Source organism: Mastigoproctus giganteus, chromosome 4 (assembly GCF_048544385.1).
Source record: "Mastigoproctus giganteus isolate SK-2022 chromosome 4, ASM4854438v1, whole genome shotgun sequence".
NCBI classification, from domain to species: domain Eukaryota; kingdom Metazoa; phylum Arthropoda; class Arachnida; order Uropygi; family Thelyphonidae; genus Mastigoproctus; species Mastigoproctus giganteus.
Window position 1 is genome coordinate 196,995,660 of NC_143578.1, and position 22,870 is coordinate 197,018,529.

The window sequence follows — 22,870 nt, forward strand, 5'->3', positions numbered from 1 at the left end:
ACTTCTCACATAATCCCTAAATTCCAAACAAAAACCAGAGCTGGGCACACCATTAACTGGGTTTTTGAGCTATCACCCAAGGCCTGGAAGATCCTCTCCCAGCAAACAAGAATTTACATTAACTGGGACAGACACCGCTTTAGGGAGCATGTAGCTGTCCCCAAATGTTTCAGGTGCTGCTGTTTCGGTCACACCACGCACACGTGCAGGCAAAATCTGCCCACCTGTGGCCACTGTGCCGAAATGGGGCATGAGTACGCTACATGCCCCCCCCCCCCAAAAGTCTCAACCTCCCACATGTGCCAATTGCAAGGCCCTAAAGGTGCAAGGCCCCAACCATTCACTCCGTGACAGCAATTGCCCAGTTTATTTCAAAGCCAGAAGTGCTCAACGGTCAAGAACTGAATATGGGGAGTAACAGACCAAACGTAAATATCCACACTGTGAAAATAGCACAACATAACGCTCAGAGGTCCAAGGCTGTTGCTGCACAACTGGTCAAAAAGGCAGATGAAGAGAACTTAGATGTGCTGCTTCTTCAGGAGCCATACACTCATAACAAGGAGGTAAAAGGCTACCCCTTGAGATTTAAAGTGGTCCAGGTTGATGGTGACACACCCTGGGCTGCGATCGTCGTTCGCAATCCCGAACTGACTGTCACCAAAATCACTGATCTGTGTACTAGCTGGGCTGTGTGCGCCCATGTAATTTCACCACTGCGGCAATTCTACTTAGTCTCAATATACTGTCGACCGGGGGAAGATATTCTTCCTGCCACCCGATATCTACAGACCATCCAGCTACAAATGCCAAATGCAAAACTCATCATAGGGACTAATGTTAACTGCAGGTCCCCAGCCTGGCACAGCCGAACTCAAAATCACAGAGGAAACAGAAATGGCCAACATCTTGAGGACTACTTGTCTAACAGCAACCTGGTCATTCTAAACAAACCTAACTGCTTGCCAACTTTCTCCAGTACCCTGTGGGAAGCTACCATAGATGTCACCTTAGCCTCAAGCTCCATTGCTCAGCACCTTGCTTCCTGGACAGTCCGTGAGGACTGGACTACCTCTGACCACAGAGTATTAACCTTCCAACTACACCATTCACTAGTAACTCAACCAACCAACCAACCGAACTCAACAAAGAAGATATGCCCTGAATAAGGCTGACTGGAACCTTTTTAAGGAGGAATTGACCAGTGCAGCTAGCCGCTTCAATCCTAGCGGCCTCAGCCTAGACCAGCATCAATGCGCAATTACACAGCTCATCACTAATGCTGCAAACAAGGCTATCAAAAAGAAGAGATTCACACCTGGTGATCACCAGAACTCCAGGCTCTTTTACTCGCGAAGTCATTTACCAACGAAAACACTATCAACGTGCAAGAAGAACGTGGTCTCCAGAAGAAACAGAGGTTTTACTGCAATATCGAGTGGCCAGGAACCAGTACACCACAACAATAAAACAGCGCAAAAGGTGCTCATGGGAAGCCATGGTAAGCACCGAAGGGAACGCCGATCCCTGGGGGGGGGGTTGTGTACAAAGTGACCACTAACAAGCTCCCCAGAGGCGAGGTCGTATCAACCACAACATTACCGAACCGGACTCTACACCAGATCATGGCAAAACACTATCAACAATATTCTAGACACTACATTTCAGCAGCCTGCTGACCCACACACAATGGAACAGTTAGAGCTCTGCCCGAAAATGAAACATATCGCACAACTGCAATTGAAGAACCCTTCACCCCCAACCGAGCTCAACTTAGCTGCATCTAGAATCGGAAACAAGAAGGCTCCGGGCAGAGACATGCTCAATCCAGAAATCATCCAGAAAGCCATTGAACTTATTCCCACTACCATACTCAACCTGTTAAACCACTGTCTTCACCAAGGATTCTTCCCCACACAATAGAGGACTGCAACCGTTAGACTTATATTGAAGAATGCAACCAAATCACATGATCTGCCACAATCCTACTGGCCCATTGCCCTGCTGCCAGTCTTCAGCAAACTTCTCGAATGGATGATCTCCCATAGAATAGAAGCCCACTACAATGATGCTGGTCTCTCCTCACTTAACCAGTACGGTTTTCGGAAAGGACGCTCCAGGCAGAAAGGGAGAAGGGCAGAAAGCGCTACCACCACCTTAGCATCCAAATCAATAGGTCATAACAACCACGACGGCCAACTGTTGCTGCACATCACTGAGCCATGGATGCTCATGCCTTGGACCAACTTACACAAGACTTGACCAACAAAACATCTGAAGTACAGAACCCAATTTGATTCCTCACATCTCAAGTAGTCAACTGGTCTCCCCACTTGGTTGGGACAATACTAGCAGTGCAATCAAAGACAGGGTCCACACATACCTTGACAAATTCCTCATTATTGATTCCTGGACCAACTTCTCCCGACCAGATGTGACACATCTCATCAAGAAGAGACCTACCATCGATCCCTGGGCTTGACCATCATATCTTGGACTCCCGGTTTTGACCACCCCACTATTTGTTATCATGGACTACTGGACCAGCCTTCAGTCTGGATGCGACACAGACTCACCAAATGGAGTCCCAATGACGACACCTGGACTAGACCTTCCTGAACATGACCCATCCACCATAGCAACACTCACACTGCTGGATTTCCACCAAGTGTCGGCTCCAAATGATTGGCCATGCTAGCTGTACCTACCCTGCACTTGCAGGGTATCTCTCTCTTTTTTTTCTTTTGGCGTCTTTCCTCTGTTTCCTACCATCCGTCCTTTAACCCCCCCCCCATTTTTCTCTTACGCAATGACTTTTTTTTTTGTCCACCCCACTCTTCTCTCTGGTGAGGCACTGGGCATGCCACACTGTCATCAGGGGCCATCTTCCCTGTCGGCCCCCTTCTGTTTCCTACCTTCCAGTCTTCTGCCTTCCTCCCTTACTTTTCTCTTGCACAATGTTTTTTTTTTTTTTTATATGTGTGTGTGTGTGTGTGTATATATATACCCCACAGGTCTAAATCTAAATACATCAAAATTATTGCCCAACCTATTTGGTCCTAGAACAAGTTATCAGTGAACAACCCTACGCTCTGTTAAAATTACAACCATTGCTCAAGAAACAGCAATTATCTCATTCTCAAATCTGGTCCTAGCCACTAAAATCCCAGGAAAGTAGGTGGCAGGACCTGCCAGAGTACTCTAGCATCAGTGGCGCACCCGGTCAGCCTCCCCGTGGCACGGTGTGGTAACGTCGGGTCCCACTAGGGACTTGGCGGCTAACAGACCGGAGGAACAAAGGGCACAACACAATATACAGCACATGACCCCCACGTACTTCAAATCTCTGGCCCCGATACAATGTACACCCGCAGAGATGGGAGAAATCCCAGGAGCCGTTAGACACTAATATACCACACACCTTACCTTACTTACCTCGAGCTAGTAGTTCGTGCGGTGTCCAACAGATGTCGAGTATCGCTGTGTTTCCCTCGAAAATTTAAAATATTCCACAGTTCCCAACAAGCAGTTTGGGAACTGCTGTTTTATGCAATAAACATTTAATTCCATAATTATTTTCATTATCTTTTACATTGTATACAGTTAAAAAGTTATTTAAAAGGTATTTTTAAAATTCTTTATGGACATTCCAGAAGGTCAAGGACCAATTATAATTTTTCCTAATGGTTATTATATTCGATTAACGCATTTCCGTTTTGCGCGATACGCTCGTGGACAAATCAATCATGTTAATCGAGGCCCTCCTGTATTTTGTATCCGTTTTCACTCTGAGTTACAGTAATTTTGATAATAATGAATTGACACTAAGACCTGCAAGTTAGTTAGGACTCACACAATTTTTTTATTTTTAAAGGGAATTTCTTAACATTTAAACATACAGTATCCAAATAATAACAATGCATGTCACTTACCATCACTTGGAGATGTAGGTGAGAATGGTGAAAATGGAAAGCGGGCAACCAAAGACAGTCCTCTGAGAGGATTCAAAACCAAACCTGCTCTACCTCTGCGAGTGTTCATTAGCGAACTAGTACAAATGTTGTTTACAAATTGCTGCCAAAACCCATGTGTTTTTCCGTATTTTTCCATATCACTCCTGAAATAATTAAAAATAAATATCTAAAATTCTAAAATAAGTTGTTGAGAATTTTTTTAAAACATTTCTAGAAGCAAAGATATATAAGTGACTACATATTTGGCAGACTGCATATAGGCAGCCAGACAGATCTTTTATCCAAATTTTTAAATCTGTGTATTTTGAAAAATAGAAGGGGAAATTTTGAAGGTGGGTTAGAAATATATATATTTTTGTTGATCACAAAAATTGAGAAAAATAAAACATAATGGTATTTTAATTTGGGTATTCATGGATAAAGTTAGGAATTGAAAGGGATCTGTGGCCAAAAGTTTTTGCATGCCACTGATATAAGTTAATAGAAAACTTCTTCTAATATGAAATATTTTTAATATTCCAAAAGTCCTTATGTTTAGTGCAGTGGATAGCTTCATTATTCTTATACCATGGGGAAAAAGTCTAGATTCAATTTCTGTATCAGCTAAACGAAGAATGGTTCGGTTGATACAGATACAGAATCTGTCAAGACATAAGAACTTATGAGATTTTCTCACATACTGGCCAAGTTAGGCCCAGGTTAAGGTTGCATAGTTTGTCCTCTCAGAAACTTAGATTTTTCTTCTCACAAAATAGGCAAACTTTTCAGAAAATACATGCAATTTGCAGCCACGATCTGTTGATGCCACATAGCCATATCAGCCTCACATTCTAATTAACCCATCCCTTACAATAAGTTTTTAAATACACACTCATTTTTGATTTAAACACAGTAAAGTCCACAAAGCAGAATATTGAGAAAATCAGAAATATTTGTTATAATGGATTCTCACTATATCTGAATAGTATTGGCATTATTACAGACAAAATGACAAAAGGAAGTCAAGATTATTTAGGGTCATTCTTAAAAAATACCTGTCACCTAATTTTAAGTTGTCCAACTGTTGGTTAATTAATATAAACTTTCTATAAGACTAGATTTCAGTATTAGATTAGATTAGGTGGCAAATTGTTTCAATGGTTAATAAACTTTTGCTAAAAGAAAATTTTCTTATATCTAGTCCACAACTATGCATCTTTAACAAGCAAAACTATAAACTGGCCCATCTGTGAGATTTACAAATGAGTTCCATGTGCTTTTAACAAAAACCAAATTAACCATCATTGGAAATGGTGCAATCAGAGGTAATTCAGAATATGCGACCGTTGAGCTAAATAGATACTTTGTATTGATCTTGAAGGCAGAAAGACCCTTTTTAAATGGTAGATATTGTGCTAATATACCTAAGCACTGAAGGATTTGTGATATACATATTAGAAGAGATTGTAACAAGCACACCCCTAAGCTTGAAAATGGACAAGGCCTTAGTATTTATCCAGTCATATTGAAAGAGGCTGCCGAGGAGTGCATCAAACCTTTAGGTTTTATCATGGAGTCATCACTGGATTTGGGTAATCCTCTTAGCTTGAAGAGCTACCAAATTCTTGCCAATACATAAAGGGGAAGCATGGAGAGTCCATGGTCAGAAGTACACTAATACAGTCCTTGAGAATCAAGGACAAGATTCTCAAGTGGACTGAGGTGGATTGGAGGCAGAAGATCATTATAAATGGTTATTCTTCAGAGCAGACCAAGGTAATAGGCAGGATCCCTTGAAGTGTGATGCAAGGGTAACTCTTTTACTCTTTTATTCTTATCTTATTAAACAATATTGATGAGGGAGAAAGGCTACAGTATTGAAATCTGCAGTTGTATATAAGTTTTTTTTTTTTTTTTTTTTTTGATAGTTGTTGGCGCATCGGCTTCTGTGGCCATATTGCACCTTCCAAGGTTTTTTGCAGTACTTTGATCCAAGCCCGAGGCGGGAATCGAACCCGCGACCTTTGGGTTGCCGGGCAGGTACTTTACCCACTCGGCTAGCCCGGTCGGCTTGTATATAAGTGTGTCTAATGATGTAGATCAGGCTGAACTGGACAGCAGAAATGGATTATAGTTTAATGCTGTCAAATGTAAACAATTTTCAAATGTAAATTGCAAATGGTGATATCTTTAATACAATAATCTCAAATAATACTGAAACTCTGAACTGAATGCAAACTGTCAATCAAATACTTGAGAGACTTTTTCCCAATGATGATAGAACTCTTGATTCTGCCTACCACTCTGGAGTTAGGAAAGAAAATGAGCAATATGATTCTCCCATTTCTACATGAGAAATGGGAGAAAATACAAGAGCTTAAAAATGCAGTTTCTTCTATGAGTAATAACAAATGCCTAGGAACTGATCTACTGGAAACCAATTTCATAAAAAGATTCTTCTCTATTAGGCCAAACCATCTTTTGAAACTCTACAACGAGTGTCTTGAAGCTCGGAATTTACCTGTTATTTGGAAGTCTGCTCTCAATTAAAATAATCCCAAAACCAGGAAAACCACCAAGTGATCCTAAATCATACAGGCCTATTGCTTTATTATCACACTTAGGAAAGTTACTGGCCGCCTCCGTAGCCAGGTGGGAAGGAGCAGCAGTGCATAGCACACGCTTCTTGATTAGACCGGGGTTCGAGCCCGTCACCACCAAATACGGAGGATGCAGAAAGGTCAGGGAATGACCACCGCATATCCCGGAGCAATATGGCCTTAGTTGCTAATGCTCCTAAAAACCAAATAACAAACAATAACAAACAAACAGGAAAGTTACTAGAAAAACTCATGGCATACAGATGTAATCAACTTTTTTTTGGAAAGTAATTTATCTTCCTCTCTTCAGTATTGATTTAAGCCTGGTTGCAGTCGTGAAGATGCACTTTTTTGAATTGAAAAAGTTAATTGCTCTGCTTACAAATATACACTGGCAGTTTTTATTGATTTCGAAGGTGTCTTCAAGAATGGTTGGTGGGAGACTGTCCAACAATGCCTTAGAATTGCTCATTGTTCTAGACATCTCTTCCTTCTGTTCAAAAGTTACTTTGCTGAACATGCTGTCAACATCCAAACCAAACATCAGTCGGTATCTAAAGCTGTTTCTTGAGGGTGTCCCCAGGGCTCCCATTCTTGGGCCCCCTTGTGTGGAACCTCATCCTTGATGATTGGCTGTCGTCTCCCTACGACACGACCAATACGCAATGACTACCTTTGCCGACGATCTCTCCATCTTAATAGATGGTAACTCCAGGTCCCAACTGGAACAACAGGTTAACTCTGTACTCGTTAACTTGGTGGATTGGACTCTGAAAAATAAATTGAGAGTGTTATCATCTAAAACCAAGATTATGATATTTCAGAGAAAACTAGACCATAACAGACCTCTGGTTGTCAAGTTTAATGGAGTATCTCTGCCACTTGTTACCACTCAAGTATCTTGGAATAATTTTTGATGAAAAATTGTCATTCTTACCACACATCCAGAATCTTTCCAAAAAAGTGAAAACTTTTACGGCCATGTTATTCAAAATCTCTTGACAGGACTGAGGTTTAAAAAAGGGAACCCTCAGAATTCTATAATACAAAGTGTTTATTCCAATCATTACACATGCAGCAGGCATATGGTTTCACAGAACCACACTTATTACAGTTCAAGCCAAACTAGACAGTGTCCAACAGACCTTTTTGCCAGCTCTCCTGAGAACTTGTAGAACAGTTCAACTGCATCTTTGCAAGCTATCGCAGGCTTGTTACCTCTGGATCTGTATCTCACGTACAAAGGCTTTGCTTACTATATTCGTAAAGAAGATCCTCTAACTTTTTCTGAGTTGACCTATGATCTCACTGCCGATCCAAAGAATGAAAAAGCGAAATGTTGGACTGAGCTTCATAAAAGATGGCAAGGTGGAATTCCTCAACCAAAGGAGCAGTGACCAGATATTTTATATCTGATATTAAATTCACTTCCTCAAAAAGTAATCAGCTTTGGTTCTATCCAAGCCTTCTTACATCATACATTCTAACTGGCCACGACTCTTTGAATGCTCGTCTTCTTCAATTCAATCTAGCTATGTCAGATACCTGTTTCTGTGGTGTTTCTAAAGACTGGAGTCATGTCTTATTCTTTTGTCCAGTTTACTAAAATTTAAGACAAACATTATCTAGAACAGTACATTTCTCTCCTGAAAACATGTTCAAATAGCAGTTTCCCCAGATTACAAATAACAGATAAGAATAGGCGGTGACTTGCGAGCTGAACATGACAAGAGACACTAAATTGCAGGTCTATTGACTCGCTTTGTTTTGGTCTCAGTCTGCCTCAACCTATCATGTGCTCAGGTTGTATACAGATTGTTTCTGTGATTTCTGAATTGTGACTTTATTTATTAAATAAGTTTGTAATCCTTACAATTTAAAATGGCATCAAGTGATAGAGGAGTTAAAAGAAAGTGCGTGAACTTAAACGTCGCACAGAAATTAGAGCTAATTGAGAAATTAGAACAAGGCGTCTCAGTGCACGTGTTTGTGAAATTTACGGCGTAAAAAAAGTTTCTGGTATCAGTAAATCAAAGGCCAAATTGCAACATAATTTTATATTGTACAGTCTTAGTATATTGTATTAAAGCTTTTTTTTAGTTAAGAACAATAAAAAATGGTCCCCCAAGGTTACATTCGATTTAATGGACGTTCGGCATTAGCGGATACCTCTTCTCCCCTATTAGTCTGTTAAATCGAGGGTTTACTGTATATAAAACGAGGTAATATCTAATGAGAATAAATCATCATTATCGCCAAGTCTACACTCCTTAAGATTATTAAATAGTGTATCATAGTTCTTAATCCCAAATTGTATCTCTTGTCTAAAGGGTTTATAATGCTATATACATGTGTGGCCAAGGATGAAAATGCCGAGTTTCTGTAGGAAACAATAGGCCGAATAGGAAATCTGGTCTTATATAATTTTACCTGATCGAAAAGTGGAGGAATATTGTATGTTCTGGCCTTCAATTCTTTTAACTGAGCCATAGTAATGTAGTCGTTTTTTTCGATAGGTGGTTAACGTTTTATTGTATTGATTGACCAAATTGGTAACTAGTGCCGGGTTTACTTCAAGATAAGTAGAGGTATCTGATACAACAAACTCTATCTTATTAATATAATCAGGTTTGTTGAGTATTACCGCTGTATCGCCTTTATCAGCTCTCTGAATAATAATGTCTTTATTTTCCCAAAGTTCACATAAAGCTGAACCGTCATGTGTTTTCAATTTAGGGAGTTGCATTTCTTTTATGTTATTAACCACCTGGTTAACTTGTTGAATAAATAAATCTTTTTGTGGAACATCATGAAATTCAAATTAAATATCAATTAAGCACTGTTTTTTTAGGTAGCTTGCGAGGTTGTAAATTGTAATTTAATCCTTTTGATAAAAGTGAAATCTGGTCCTGCCCTAATGTATACGAGGAAAGATCTGTAATCTGTTGATATGGCGGTTCGTTGAATGTTGGGTAAGGGAAAGGGCTCAGAAATACAAATATTAACCAGCAGATTCTTAAACAGGGGTTACGCACTTGCTACAATAGACAGAATTAGAGTACAAACTAAGGATAGAACACAAAAAAATACACCAACCAACAAATAGCAATATCAAAAAATACTTTATTTCTGTCCCATATGTGAACAGTGGCACAAACATCATAACGGATTCTTTAAAGATACAGAATTTAAAATTGTAGCCAGGCCAATATGGAAATTACACACTATACTGAACAATTGCTCAGTCCTTTCCTCGTTCGCAACACAAATAAATGACCTAGTATACAACATTTCTTTCGGTAATTGTGATGCGTCTTATCAGGGTTCTACATGGTTTACTCGGAAATTTCATGTTAATCAACGTGCAGCCTTAGTTTGTGCTTCTCGTTCAGCAGCGTCGGAATTAGCCTTTCATGCCGTTAATGAAAAACATATATTTTTTTTAATGAGACCAAAATGCTTAGTGTCCAATGTAATTATACGAAACTATTAATTGCAGAAACTGTCAAAATTAAATTACATGAGAATTCTGTTAATGTTTGCTGGCTGTATCTAATCTCTGACTCATGGTCCTTTACATGCATGCGCAAAGCCAAATAATCCCTATCTAAGTTCCATGCTCATCCCTATTGGGTAATTTTCATTCCTGTGATCACCACATACAGTCAAAAAGCATTGTCAGCTTCAGGAAGGAATATCGTTTTGCAATTTTTTTTATTAAATTAATTTTTTAATTACATTAAACTGACTTTTAATTGTTTTCATTTGATTTTTAATTATTGTTAATTATTTCTTACTGAAATGTGCGATTTTCAATTTTTTTATTGTTTTTGTTTTAATTTCTGGAGAGTATCATACGGAAGCATTCAACGTATCATATTGAGGTAAACTTCTCTTATTTTTTACAAATATTGATATCAATGTAGAATGTATCGAGCATTATAGCTCTAGTTCATACTACCAAATTCATTTTTAATCTCTTATTGACTATTTAATTCACATCTTTTCTCTCCAGGTATAACCTATCAATACACACAATTATGGAGGATTTTTTGAATACCTTGGTGCAAAATTACATTAGGTTAACACTAAGATACTCGGACCAAAGTTACCATATTTCTTCTCTAAAGTATTGCCTTCAAAACAACATCGTTCTGAAGTTTGCCAGGGTCAATTTAAATCATAAAATTTTGGCATTAAGCAACTAGCACTTGCCACATCGTATAATATAGTTAAGCTTGCCTTAAGATCTCGGCAGTATTCTATTGTCTCTATTGTCATGTTGGTGACTCTATTGTCAGGGAAACAGGGGACATGCTTTGTAACAAGATAGGTGGAACAGAACCTGGGAATGTCTGCCAGGGGCAAAGGTTGATGACATTGTAGAGTGGATATCATCTTCTAAGGGCACGAAACGTGATATAGTTGTATACGTTGGCACTAATGATATTAAGAGTAGAAGACCGGCAGAATTACTTAACAAGTACAGGTCACTGTTGAAAAAAAGCTGAATTAGGGTTAAATTTGAAAGTGTCTGCAATCATGCCCAGACATGATAGGAGCAAGTACATGATGAGAGCTTTGCCGATCAATTTAGCGCTGAAAAGATTATGCAAGGCTCAAGGGGTAGAATTTTTTTCAGCCTGGTCTGTACTTGTTAACAGAAGGGACTGCTTCTACAGGGATGGGATACACTTAAATAGAAAGGGTGCAAGAATATTTGCTGATGCTATCGAGGCAGTGTTAGGTGGGTTGGAAAACTGCTAGCTTGGGGGGGAAACAAGGACTAATAGATTAACAGTAGCCATTGGAATGAGCAGAAGCTTGGAAAACAAAATGCAAGATATTTCAGAGACTGGTGGGAGCATTGCGGTACAAGTAAACACATGGGTTGTGTTAGGGTAGCTAAGAATAGGAACAGATGCATGTATACTTGCATGTACACCAATGCTAGGAGTTTAGTAAATAAATTTGATGAATTTCAGGTATTGCTCAAAATATCAAAGGCGGATATTGTTGGGATATCAGAGACGTGGTGTCACACAGATATAAGGAATGCAGAACTGGAATTTGGGGAGTACAACGTCTACAGAAAGGATAGACAGGATAGGAAAGGAGGAGGGGTTATGCTATTAGTTAAGAAACACATAAAATCCAAGGAAGTGAAGTCAGTCGACATCGCTGTACAATGCAGTGTCGAGTCAGTTTGGTGTGACATAAGAAAATTGAGAGTAGGAGTGTGCTATAGGCCTAATGACTCTGATTTTTTTTTTTTTTTTTTGATTTGGTAGTTGTTGGCGCATCGGCTTCTGTGGCCATATTGCACCTCCCAAGGTTTTTGCAGTACTTTGATCCAAGCCCGAGGCGGGAATCGAACCCGCGACCTTTGGGTTGCCGGGCAGGTACTTTACCCACTCGGCTAGCCCGGTCGGCAATGACTCTGATGAGTATAATAAGAAACTGTACAGGGAAATAGAGTGGGCCAGTAAATCAGAGAGTCTTATAATGGGGGATTTTAATTTCCCAGATACTGACTGGAATTTGTGGGTTGGTCACTCACACACTAGCAAGGCTTTTGTGGATTTATTGGATGATTGTTTTCTACATCAGCATGTTCGGAAGGCAACTAGAGGGAGTATTACTCTTGATTTGATTATCAGTAGTGATTCTTCTTGCAATAAGAATCTGCATATAGAGGAACAACTAGGGGCAGTGATCACAGTGTGCTGAAGTGGAATTTACTCAAAGAGGTAACTACCATCAGGGGTAAAGGGAAGGGTTATTGCTTTCGTAAAGGCGACTACGATGGCTTGAGACAGTATTTAAATTCTATACAGTGGGACCAACTGATGTTACCAACAGCAGTTATAAAGGGGGGTACATTGTATTTTTAACTATTTACGTGAAACTTCAGATAATTGGGGCAGCCGCTTAATTGGTCCAAAATGCACTAGTCCCGATGTGTCCCAAATAACCAGAATGGACTGTATACCTCTTACTTTTCATTGGTGATTGTAAGATTTATCTCATTATTTCTAACTGTGCCTTTTCACTGTAGATGAGTGGTCAAGTGAAAAGGAACAGCAGTATGAACATCTGAGTTGACTTTGGTTTCGGTTCCTGTGACTGATTACTGAACAGGGTGTTCTTGTATTCTCTCTATCTTGTAAATTCCTCTGGCCTCATACAGCCATCTCAGAGTATAAACATAAAATTTATTTTACTTATTTTATGATAAGAGTGACTGTAGTGAGTTTGGGATTTTACAAAGAATAAATTCATCCTACATTGACACTTTTTTTAGTAAGAACTTTTGGATTTGGGTTTCAGATATCTGTAATAAAATATATTTTTTTCCAGAATTCACCTTCTGAAACCTGGGTGTATCTTATAGACTGGAAAACACAAATTTCTCTAGAAATTGCCTCTAGACTTTATCCTGTATGACCATATGGTCATATAGGATAAAATGTAAAAATTCTTTCTATATGAGCATTCTTACATTAATAAACTGATATTTATTTATTTAAATTCATAAATACAAAAAAAGAATGAATTAAGGCATTTGTGTGTTTACTGTGTGCAATCAGAAAAATTATGCGCAATTAATCAAATAATATTCTTTTAATATTTTCTAAATTTTCTTAATAATTACTAGTTTTCACTCTATCCCTTAAAAGAAATATTCCTTTAAGGAATTCTAGCTTCTTTAAATAATAAACTCCACAATAAACTCACCTTGCCTCTGCATCAGTACTGTCCTCATTTTCACTGTCTGAGCAGTTTCCCATTCCATCACGACAATCTTCCTCAAGATCTAATTTATCTTAAAAAAATTATTTTGAAGATAAGTTTTTTAAATGTGAATATAAATTTTTTTAAAGATTTGAAAAAAAAACATTATATTCAGATTAATTTTCTTGTTATTCAGTAACAATGCAAACAAACAGTACAGCATAGGTCAAAAAAGTTATAGGACTAAATTTGTTAAAAAATATATGTGAACATCAAATAAGATAAATTTTTATTTTATTTTGTATTTATAAATGCCTAAAATATTTTTATGGTAGGTGGTGTTTTGTTTGTGCACATGCACAAACAAAATTTACATTGTTTGTGGAATGTTGCTTTTTTTAATGAAGAGCTACAAAATATTGCATCTTTGTTGAAGATATTTAAATGGAATAAGCATCTCAAGGGACTTAGAGGGGAACAGGCATTCTGTGTGTTATCAGACACTCAGTCTAAAACACTGATGGATCCAATATCTTTCTATCTCAGAAGTTTTAGGAGAAGTCCGGTTGACCTGCCTGCCTAAAATCCACTCATGCACACCTTCTCAATGGTAAGCCTTGTTACGTCACTTAGGTGGCAATGAACATGTAGAGTGGTTCTCTTCAAGATGCCTGGTCAGTGTGAAGAGGAAAAGACCAAACCCTCCAGCACATGACAGCACAACAAAACAAATGGCTCTCAGTCCCCAGTCACTCCCCCTCTTACGGCAATGAGAGGATCAGAGTAGAAGCAACCTGGGTACGACCAGGTTGCCATGCACAGAAACTGAACTTGGCCTGTTACAACGAAAGATCGCTCATTGGTGAAGACAGGATATTAGAGCTGGAAACGGAATTAGAAAATGTGAATTGGAATATCATCAGTTTGGCTGAAACAAGAAGAATAAATGAATCACTTATAAGTTTATCAAATGGAAATCTGCTGTACACCAATGGAAATAGTAAAAGGAGTGAAGGTGGAGTTGGCTTTCTGGTCCATAAAGATATAAATTTATGCACCAAAATCGAGCCATGATGATGAAGAGGTTCAAGATTTGTACACCGAAGTTGAGTCTTCTAGATTAGCAGAAAACACACTACACTATCATTATGGGAGATTTCAATGCTAAGGTTGGAAAGAGACAAAACAGTGCAGAAAGGGGAACTATAGGAAATTTTGGAATTGGTGAAAGAAATGAAAGAGGTGAAAGACTTGCGGAATTTGCAGAATCTTGAGGATTGTCAGTAATGAACACTTTTTTCAAGTAAAGGGTGAACAAAAAGTTGACATGGAAGAGCCCCAAATGGATTAACAACTAATGAAATCGACTTCATTCTCACTAACAGAAGATATATCATGAACAAGGTAAATGTTGGAAGTGATCACAGAATGGTAAGATGCACAATTAATATAGATGTAAGAAAAGAAAGGTAAAAACTGACATGAGTAAATAATACAAAGGTCTTTCAGATAACAGAAGAGAAGAAAAAGCAGTATGTACTGGAACTTAAGAACAAGTTTGGGCTTCTGCAGACTGCTCAGGACCAAGATATCGACAAGGAACATTACAACTTTATGAAAGTGATAAAGCCCAAGAAACCTATAGTAAAAAGAAATCCAAAGAAGAAAAAAAAATCAGTCAAGAAACACTTGTCGTGATCAACTGAAGATGACAAATGAAGAGCAAGATAAACACTGACAAGGAGAAAATTGAGTATACTGAATTATGCAAAGCCATTAGAAAGAGACTTAGAGAGGACATAAGATTTAACACAAGAAAAGTAGAACAAGTACTGAGTGAAAACCAAGGACTTAAATCAGCAGCCATGAGCAGTAATACAGAAAAACAAATGATACTGAAATTGAAGAATAGCGATGGTGTACTTATAAATAGCAGAGAAGGCATAATTCAAATAGCAGAAGACTACTATAGAGAATTATATAATAGAATGATGCCAGCTGTGGGGAAGATAGATCGCAAATTAGTAACACATATGACATACCTGATATCCTTCCTGATGAGGTAGAACATGCATTGAAGAAAATGAAGATTCAGAAAGCCCAGGGGGAAGATGAAGTTACTGTAGAGTTGTTAAAATTGGAGGAAGAGACAATGGCACAAAAATTGGCAAGACTCTTCACAAAATGAACTAGAAAAGGTGTGATGCCTAAAGATTGAAATCACAGTTTTGCTGCATTACAAACGAGATAAATCAGAAATTGGAAATTATAGACCAATTGGCTTGTTGTCCCACATCTACAAGTTTTTCACAAGGGTCATTACTAACAGATTAGAAAGAATACTTGATGCAGGATTCTCAATTATGGATCACCTTCACATAATATCACAGCTAATGGAGAAAGCAAATGAATATAAAACCTCATCATGCCTGGCATTTGTGGATTATGAAAAGGCATTTGACTCCATACAGCATAAGGCAATGTTTCGGGCACTGGAAAGACAAGGCATAAACACCCCATATATCATGATTTTGAAGAAAATATATGAGAATGCTACCTCCTTTATTAGGCTAGACAAAGACAGTAGCAAATTTAAAATTGAGAAAGGAGTTTGACAAGGAGACGCAATATCTCTGAAGCCATTAGAAAGAGAAAGCTTTCAGAAGATTAGACTGCCCTTGAGAAAGCTTTCAGAAGATTAGACTGGTCGCAGAAAGGAGTCAATGTGAATGGAGAGTACCTAAATCATTTACGTTTTGCAGGCGACATTGTGGTCATAAGCCATGATCCCAAAGAATTAGAGGAAAATCTTAATCAGTTATGCAGAGTTAGTAAGGATTTTGGACTAAAGATGAATAAGGCTAAAACAAAAGTAACGATGAACAAGTATACCATAGAAAGGGATATAATGATTGAAGGAGCAGTAATTGAAAAGGTGGAGTCGTATACTTATCTGGAACAAGTCATCAGCTGTAATAATGATAAATGGCTGGAAGTCAAGAGGAGAATAAATTTTGGATGGATAGCATTCAGGAAATATTGTCACATACTGAAGAGCAATATCCCAATTTGTCTGAAACATAAAATAATGAACCAATGTATACTACCCACCATGACTTATGGAAGTGAAACTTGCGCACTCACCAAAAGAATGGAAGAGAAGCTGAGAACTACACAGCGAAGAATGGAACGAATTATATTGGGAATCAGACTGTTAGATAAGAAGAGAAACACATGAATTAGGCAGCAAACTCAAGTAAAGGACATTCTTATTAAAACTAAAGAAATAAAATGGTCTTGGGCTGGAAACATAGCTCGAAGACATGATTACAGATGGTATGTGTGGTTTGGTTGTTTATTGGCGCATTAGCTGCTATGGCTATAGCGCGCCTATTTGTAGTTATATCAGAAAATAATTAAGAACGTAGCAATTCAAATTCATTTCAGTTCTGAAAGCTATTCATAAAAGATTATACACTGTAATTTGTTTCAGAAAGCAAAAAAGTTCCTTAATATTGGCTCCTCTCGTATGATATGATGTAGTGTCAACAGTTCTTGAAGGTTAGCCAGATTTCGAAGTACGATGTGGTTGATAGTGTGGACAGTCAATCAAAATATGTTTGACTGTTAGATGTTCAGAGCAGTGTGAACACTGAGGAGGATCATTGCAGGTGAGTAAATGGAGGTGAGTCAGATGGGTATGCCCAATTCTTATCCGTGCGAGTACCACTTCTTCTCGCCGAACTGTCTGAGTGCACGAGTGCCATAATTTTGGGTCCTGTTTCAATTGAAAAAGTTTGTTATTTGTTTCTTTATGCCATAGCTCTGTCCACTGTGCATGGTATGCTGTTTGAATTATGATATTATAATCAGATGCTGGAATGAAGACAGAGGTTAAGTCTAAGGTTGATGGATTTTTAGCAGATATATCAGCTAATTCATTTCCTTTTATGCCTGAATGTGCCGGAATCCAGAAAAACTTCACTAGTTGTTGACGGTGATTAATCTGCAATAGCAAACTCCTGATTTTCATTAAAATCTGGTGATCCTTTTGAGAGGGATTCTGCATTGCTCTAATTGAGCTGAGAGAGTCAGTGTAAACTATATATTTTGCAGATGGGTGTAAAGTCAAATTTTCTAGAGCTAATTGTATTGTATACAGTTCTGCTGAAAAGTTGCTATACTCAGGTGGAAGAGAAGCTGATATGATAGCAGAGGGAAACACTGCTGCTGCTCCAACAGTTGAAAGAGATTTGGAACCATCCGTATATACTGGCAAGAAGTCAGCACAGCTTTGAAGATGGCTAGCATGGAGTTGTTGCACATTCAGTGTCGGTAGGCGATTCTTTCCCCATTGTAGAAAATAAGTATCACAAGTCAGTTGAGGAAAGGGGGTCCATGGAGGATGAGAGTAATTTTTTATCTGTTGCCTATTGCGGAGAGGAACATTCCAGTTCTGTGATATTTCAAGGAGCCGTAGGCCAGCTGGTCGGATTTTACTTGGTTTATTTCTATAGAGATTAACTAGTGGTTGATTAAAAAGGTATGGCTGAATAGGTTGCAAAGAGCAAGTCTGTATTTTGGCTGCATATTTAAGTAACAACATTTTTCTGCGGAGATGCAGAGGGGGCTCATGAGCTTCAATGTATAGAATATGAGTTGGAGATGTCCTATACGCACCAATTGCAATCCGAAGTGCATTATGTTGAATAGGATCCAGCCAGCGTAGTACACTCCTTCGGGAAGAACCATAAACTGGAGCACCATAATCTAAACGGGATCTGATCAATGCTCTATATAAGAGCAGCAAAGTTGTACGATCTGCTCCCCAAGAATGGGCAGATAAAGCTCTTAGCATGTTGATCTTTTTAAGACAGGTAGTACGTAATAATTTAACATGCCCAAAGAAGTTCAGCTTACTGTTCCAGGATTAGTCCCAAGAATCTGATATTGCTGGCAATCGGAATGGTGGTATTTGATATCCGAAGTTCAGGATCCGCATGCAACTTGCGTTGATTGCAAAAGTGGATCACAACTGTTTTCTGTTGGGAAAGACGATATCCATTGAGCTCAGCCCACTTTTGTACTTTATTGAGAGACATCTGCAATTGCCTTTCAATAGATCTCATATTCTGTGAATGGCAAGAAATAGAGAGATCGTCAGCATAAAGGTACGCCTCTACAGTATTTGGGAGTTCTTTTGTGATAGAATCAATTCTGAGGGCAAACAGGGTTGCACTCAAAACTGACCCTTGTGGTACTCCTTCTTGCAAGAATGTAGTAGAAAGGGAATTTTGATATCACACCTGGAAAGATCTGCTCTTGAGGAAGTTCCTAATAAATATAGGCAGGTTGCCACGGAGACCATGATTATGGAGGTCACGGAGAATTCCATAATGCCAGGTAGTATTGAATGCCTTCTCTATATCTATGGAGACCATAACTAGGTGTTCGTTTTTAACAAAGGCATTGCGAATTTCGGATTCAGCCTTCATCATCAGATTAAAGGAGGACCTGTTTTGGCGAAAGCCATGCTGACTATTGCTTAGTAGATGTTCGCTTTCAATGATCCAAGTGAGTCGACTGTGGATCATTTTTTCAAGAATTTTACCGAGGCAACTGGACAGAGATATTGGTCTGTAACTATTAGGATTGGAGGGGTCTTTTCCAGGTTTCAAAAATGCCAGAACTGTAGCATGGTGCCAAGAAGTGGGATAAACATTTCCCAGGAAGATTCGGTCAAAGAAGGCTAGCAGCATTTGTAAGTTTTTCTCATCAAGGTGCTGTAACATAACATAATATATTCCATCTGGCCCAGCGGCACTGTTGCGTGTTGTTCTGATGGCTTGCATAAGTTCACAGTATTGGAGCAGCTGGTTATATGGAAGTAGCAGTGAAGTTCGAAAGTTGATGTGTCTCTGTTCTGTGGTGGTCTTAGTTTTCTGAAATTCCGGAGTGTAGGTGGAAGCAGCTGAGACGTGAGCAAAAGTTTTGCCTAAGGCATTTGCTATATCCAGAGGAGCAGAGACGTCTAGACCATTGCAGGAGAGAATTGGGGAAGGAACAGTTGGAAACTTCCCGGTTTTTTTGATTGATTGTTTGGATTTTTTTGGCGCATTAGCAACTACGGCTCGGAAACTTCCCGGAAAGCTGCCTAATTTTCTTCCATATTAATCGTGGGTTCATGTTTCTATTGAGAGTCGATGCAAACCGAGTCCAAGAATCTTTCTTGGCTTGTCTTTGAATGAAACGAGCTTTTGCCTTTAGTTTCTTGTAGTTAATAAGATTAACTGTAGTTGGAGTTCGACGAAATAAATTCCATGCTTTATTTTGTTCTTTCTTCGCTTTTGTGCATTCCTCATTCCACCAACAGTTGAAATGGCGTCGAGTCTTGGAATTTGATATTGGAATTGAGATTTTAGCTGCAAATAAAAGGCAGGTAATGATATAAACGGTAACTTCATCTATGGGATGTAGTTGTATTATTTTTTTGTCCAGCGTGATTGCTGACTGAAATTTGTCCCAATTAGCTTTAGAGAATTTCCATTTCCTGCAGGGTTCATCTAATGGTGGTTGTGTAGTCATCAGATTACAAACAATTGGGAAATGATCGCTGCCCATGGGATTATCCAGAGCGGACCATTGCATGACTGAAAACAGTATCGGGGAGCAAATCGATAAGTCAATGGCAGAAGTCTGTCCATTAGGTAACTGTACATGGGTGGGCGAACCACTGTTAAGAAGAGTAAGGTTTTGTTTTTCCAGTAAAGTTTCGATCAGTCGGCCGCGTCTGTCTAATTTAGATGATCCCCATAAAGGGGGGTGGCCATTGAAATCCCCTAGCAGGCAGATAGGTGAGGGTAGCTGTAATAAAAGTTACTTAAGATCATTATAAGAGTAAGTATTATTTGGTGGGAGATAAACTGAGACTAGAGTTACAGCAGTCTGAGTAATTAGACGCACAGCAACAGCTTCGATTTGGGTTTGGAGAGTGATTTGCCTAGCTGGAATCCTTGTGTTAATTAAAATAGCTACACCACCACGAGCAGAATTGGATGTATTCCGATCTAGTCGATAGACTGAGTAGTTTTTATGGAGATGGAAATTTGAGGAGTTAAGTAGGTTTCTTGCAGGCAGAAACCAACTGGAGAGTAGCGGTGAATTAAGTAATGAATGTCGTCGATGTTGCCACAAAAGCCTCTGCAATTCCATTGCAAGATGTTAGGCATTACTTGAATTTAGAAGAAGAAGCTGTACCTGACGTGGCTGTCTTATGGCGTTCTGGCTTTGGTTTGTCTCTTTTTGGAAATGTAGGGCGACCTGTGTCCATATCTTCTTCTTCTTCTTCTTCTACAAATATTTCCAGAATCGGATCTTCCTGTTTTGGATGAATACTCTGAATGCATCGATGTGTCCTGAATAATCTTTTTTGAAGATGAACTAGGATTATTTGAAGTAGTAGCAATCACTGGTGGAGGAGGAGATTTTACTGGAATCTTAAGAGGCGTATTACTTGCTTGGTCTGAGTGCTTCTGGGTATTGGACTCTTGCTGAGAGAGGACAACTCGAGCCCAGTCGGAGATTGATATGTTATGTGGAATGGTAACATCGGTTTGTGTGAATATTGTCTGATATTTTTTTGCAATACTGGCATAGGTACGGTTATGTATACTGGGTGCAATTAATTTTCTTGCTTCCTGATAACTAACTTTATTTTCAACTTTATATTTCACAATTTGTTTCTCTGTTTTCCATCTCTCACATGTCTTAGAGTAGGCCGGATAGTTGCCTTTGCAGTTGGGACAGATCATTTCTTTCACCGAACAATCACTTTGAATGTAATCAGAGGATCCACAGTTGGGGCAAACTGGGTTGCTTCTGCATGTCGTTTGAGAGTGGCCATACTTTTGGCATTGATAACATCTCAACGGATTGGATATGAAAGGACTAGTGCGGCAAAGAAGATATCCTGCTTTTACTGATGAGGGCAGATTTGGACTGTTAAAGGTGAGAATTATATTTCTGGTAGGTGTGAGTATATTGTCTCTTTTGACCATAATTCTTTTTACAGCGATTACATTTTGTTCCTTAAGCTCTTCTTTAATTTCTTCCTCCGTCACATTCATCAGGTCCCAACTAGATATTACACCCATTGATGTATTTAGGGTTGCATGTGGAGTAACGTTAACTGGAATACCAGCAAATTTGCAATTTTTAGTAGTTTTTCAGAATGCCTGTGGTTTAGAATTTCAACAAGTAAGTCCCCTGATTGCAGTCTCTTAACCGTCTTGGGAGACCCTGCAATACTTTCCAGATGTTTTTGGATTAGAAAAGGGGATAGCTTACTGAGAGGCTGTTCTCATAGTGAGTGCATTATTAAAAATGCTGGTAAGTCTGTCACCGAGGGATTGGTTTTCAACCTCTTTGCTTGTGACGAATCATGTTTATGTTCAGTATCTGGCCGACAGCTTGTCGACTCTATTGATGGAAACATATTTTTTTCCATGTTGGCTCCTCTTAGCCCCTGGCAGATGAACTTTTCTGCCAAGGTTACCGGCCCCCGCCACGTGGAGGCAGGAGCAGTGCCTGGTGTGACCAAGCGAAGTCAGTAGAGGTTAGTCTATTAAATATGAAAAAAGAAAGGTTACTTTCCTTTCTTGCTCTCGATCAGTACTTTTGAAAAAAGAGCTGCTATTAAATAAAAGGATTTATTAAGGAGAAGAACTAGAATTCACCTTTTGAGAATCGCAGTGAAAGCTCAGAGAAATCGCTCAGTCACAATCGCTTGGCACCCGGGGCCATTACAGATGGACTAAGAAAATAGCAGAATGGTACCCAAGAGGAGCTAGAAGAAAACCTGGAAGACAATGACGGAAATGGACAGATGAAATTCATGAGTTTGTGGGTAGTAAATGGATGGTCATTGCACAAAACAGAAGGAACTGGAAAGGCCTTCATCCTGCAGTGGATTGAAAATGGCTGATGGCTGTTTGAAGATGGAAATGATATCACTGTGGATGATGCAAGGTGTGAGAGACCCAAGTAAAATTTGGGCAAGGCTTTAGGTGTTTGAGAGATATTAGCATTAGCATTAGTAGAGGCGTATGATGCAAGAAAGCAAGCTTATTCAGCATCAGCCAAAAAAAAAAAAAAAAAAAAAAAAACAACCACTACTCCCATTTCACCCCTCCGTTTGTTCGAAATACCTGTGAAGCTGAGCCTTAAATTTGTTTAGGCTATCGACTTCAACAACAAGCGATGGGAGTCTATTCCACAAACCAACTGCCCGCTGGCTAAAGGCAAATTTCCGCACATCTATCCGACATCCGTCCTTCCTCAATTTGAATTTATGCCCTCTCAGGTGATTATTCTGAGCAAGAGGAAGAATCCCATCGGCATTCAGCATGCTCAAGCCATTCAAAGCCTTATACACCTCTATCAGATCACCTCGCCGATGCCTAGACTCCAGGCTTTGTAATTTGCAAAACTTAAGCCTTTCTTCGTAAGAGCAACCCTTTGTTCCATTCACTAATCTTGTTGCCCTTCTCTGTACTCGTTCCAGCAGCTCTACATCCTTCTTGA

At 39.1% G+C, this 22,870-nt stretch overlaps 1 protein-coding gene across 1 annotated transcript in view; it reads right to left on the reverse strand.

The window, feature by feature from the left end:
• The window catches only part of LOC150087309 (cytosolic phospholipase A2-like), a 218,438-nt gene that overhangs the window by 97,658 nt on the left and 97,910 nt on the right, over positions 1-22,870 (reverse strand). Inside the window, exons 6-7 of the mRNA XM_090371974.1 lie at positions 13,292-13,379; positions 3,933-4,117 (exon numbers count right to left, since the gene is read on the reverse strand). Coding sequence (XP_090228100.1) covers positions 3,933-4,117; positions 13,292-13,379 — 273 coding nt within the window. The remainder of the gene's footprint in view (positions 1-3,932; positions 4,118-13,291; positions 13,380-22,870) is intronic.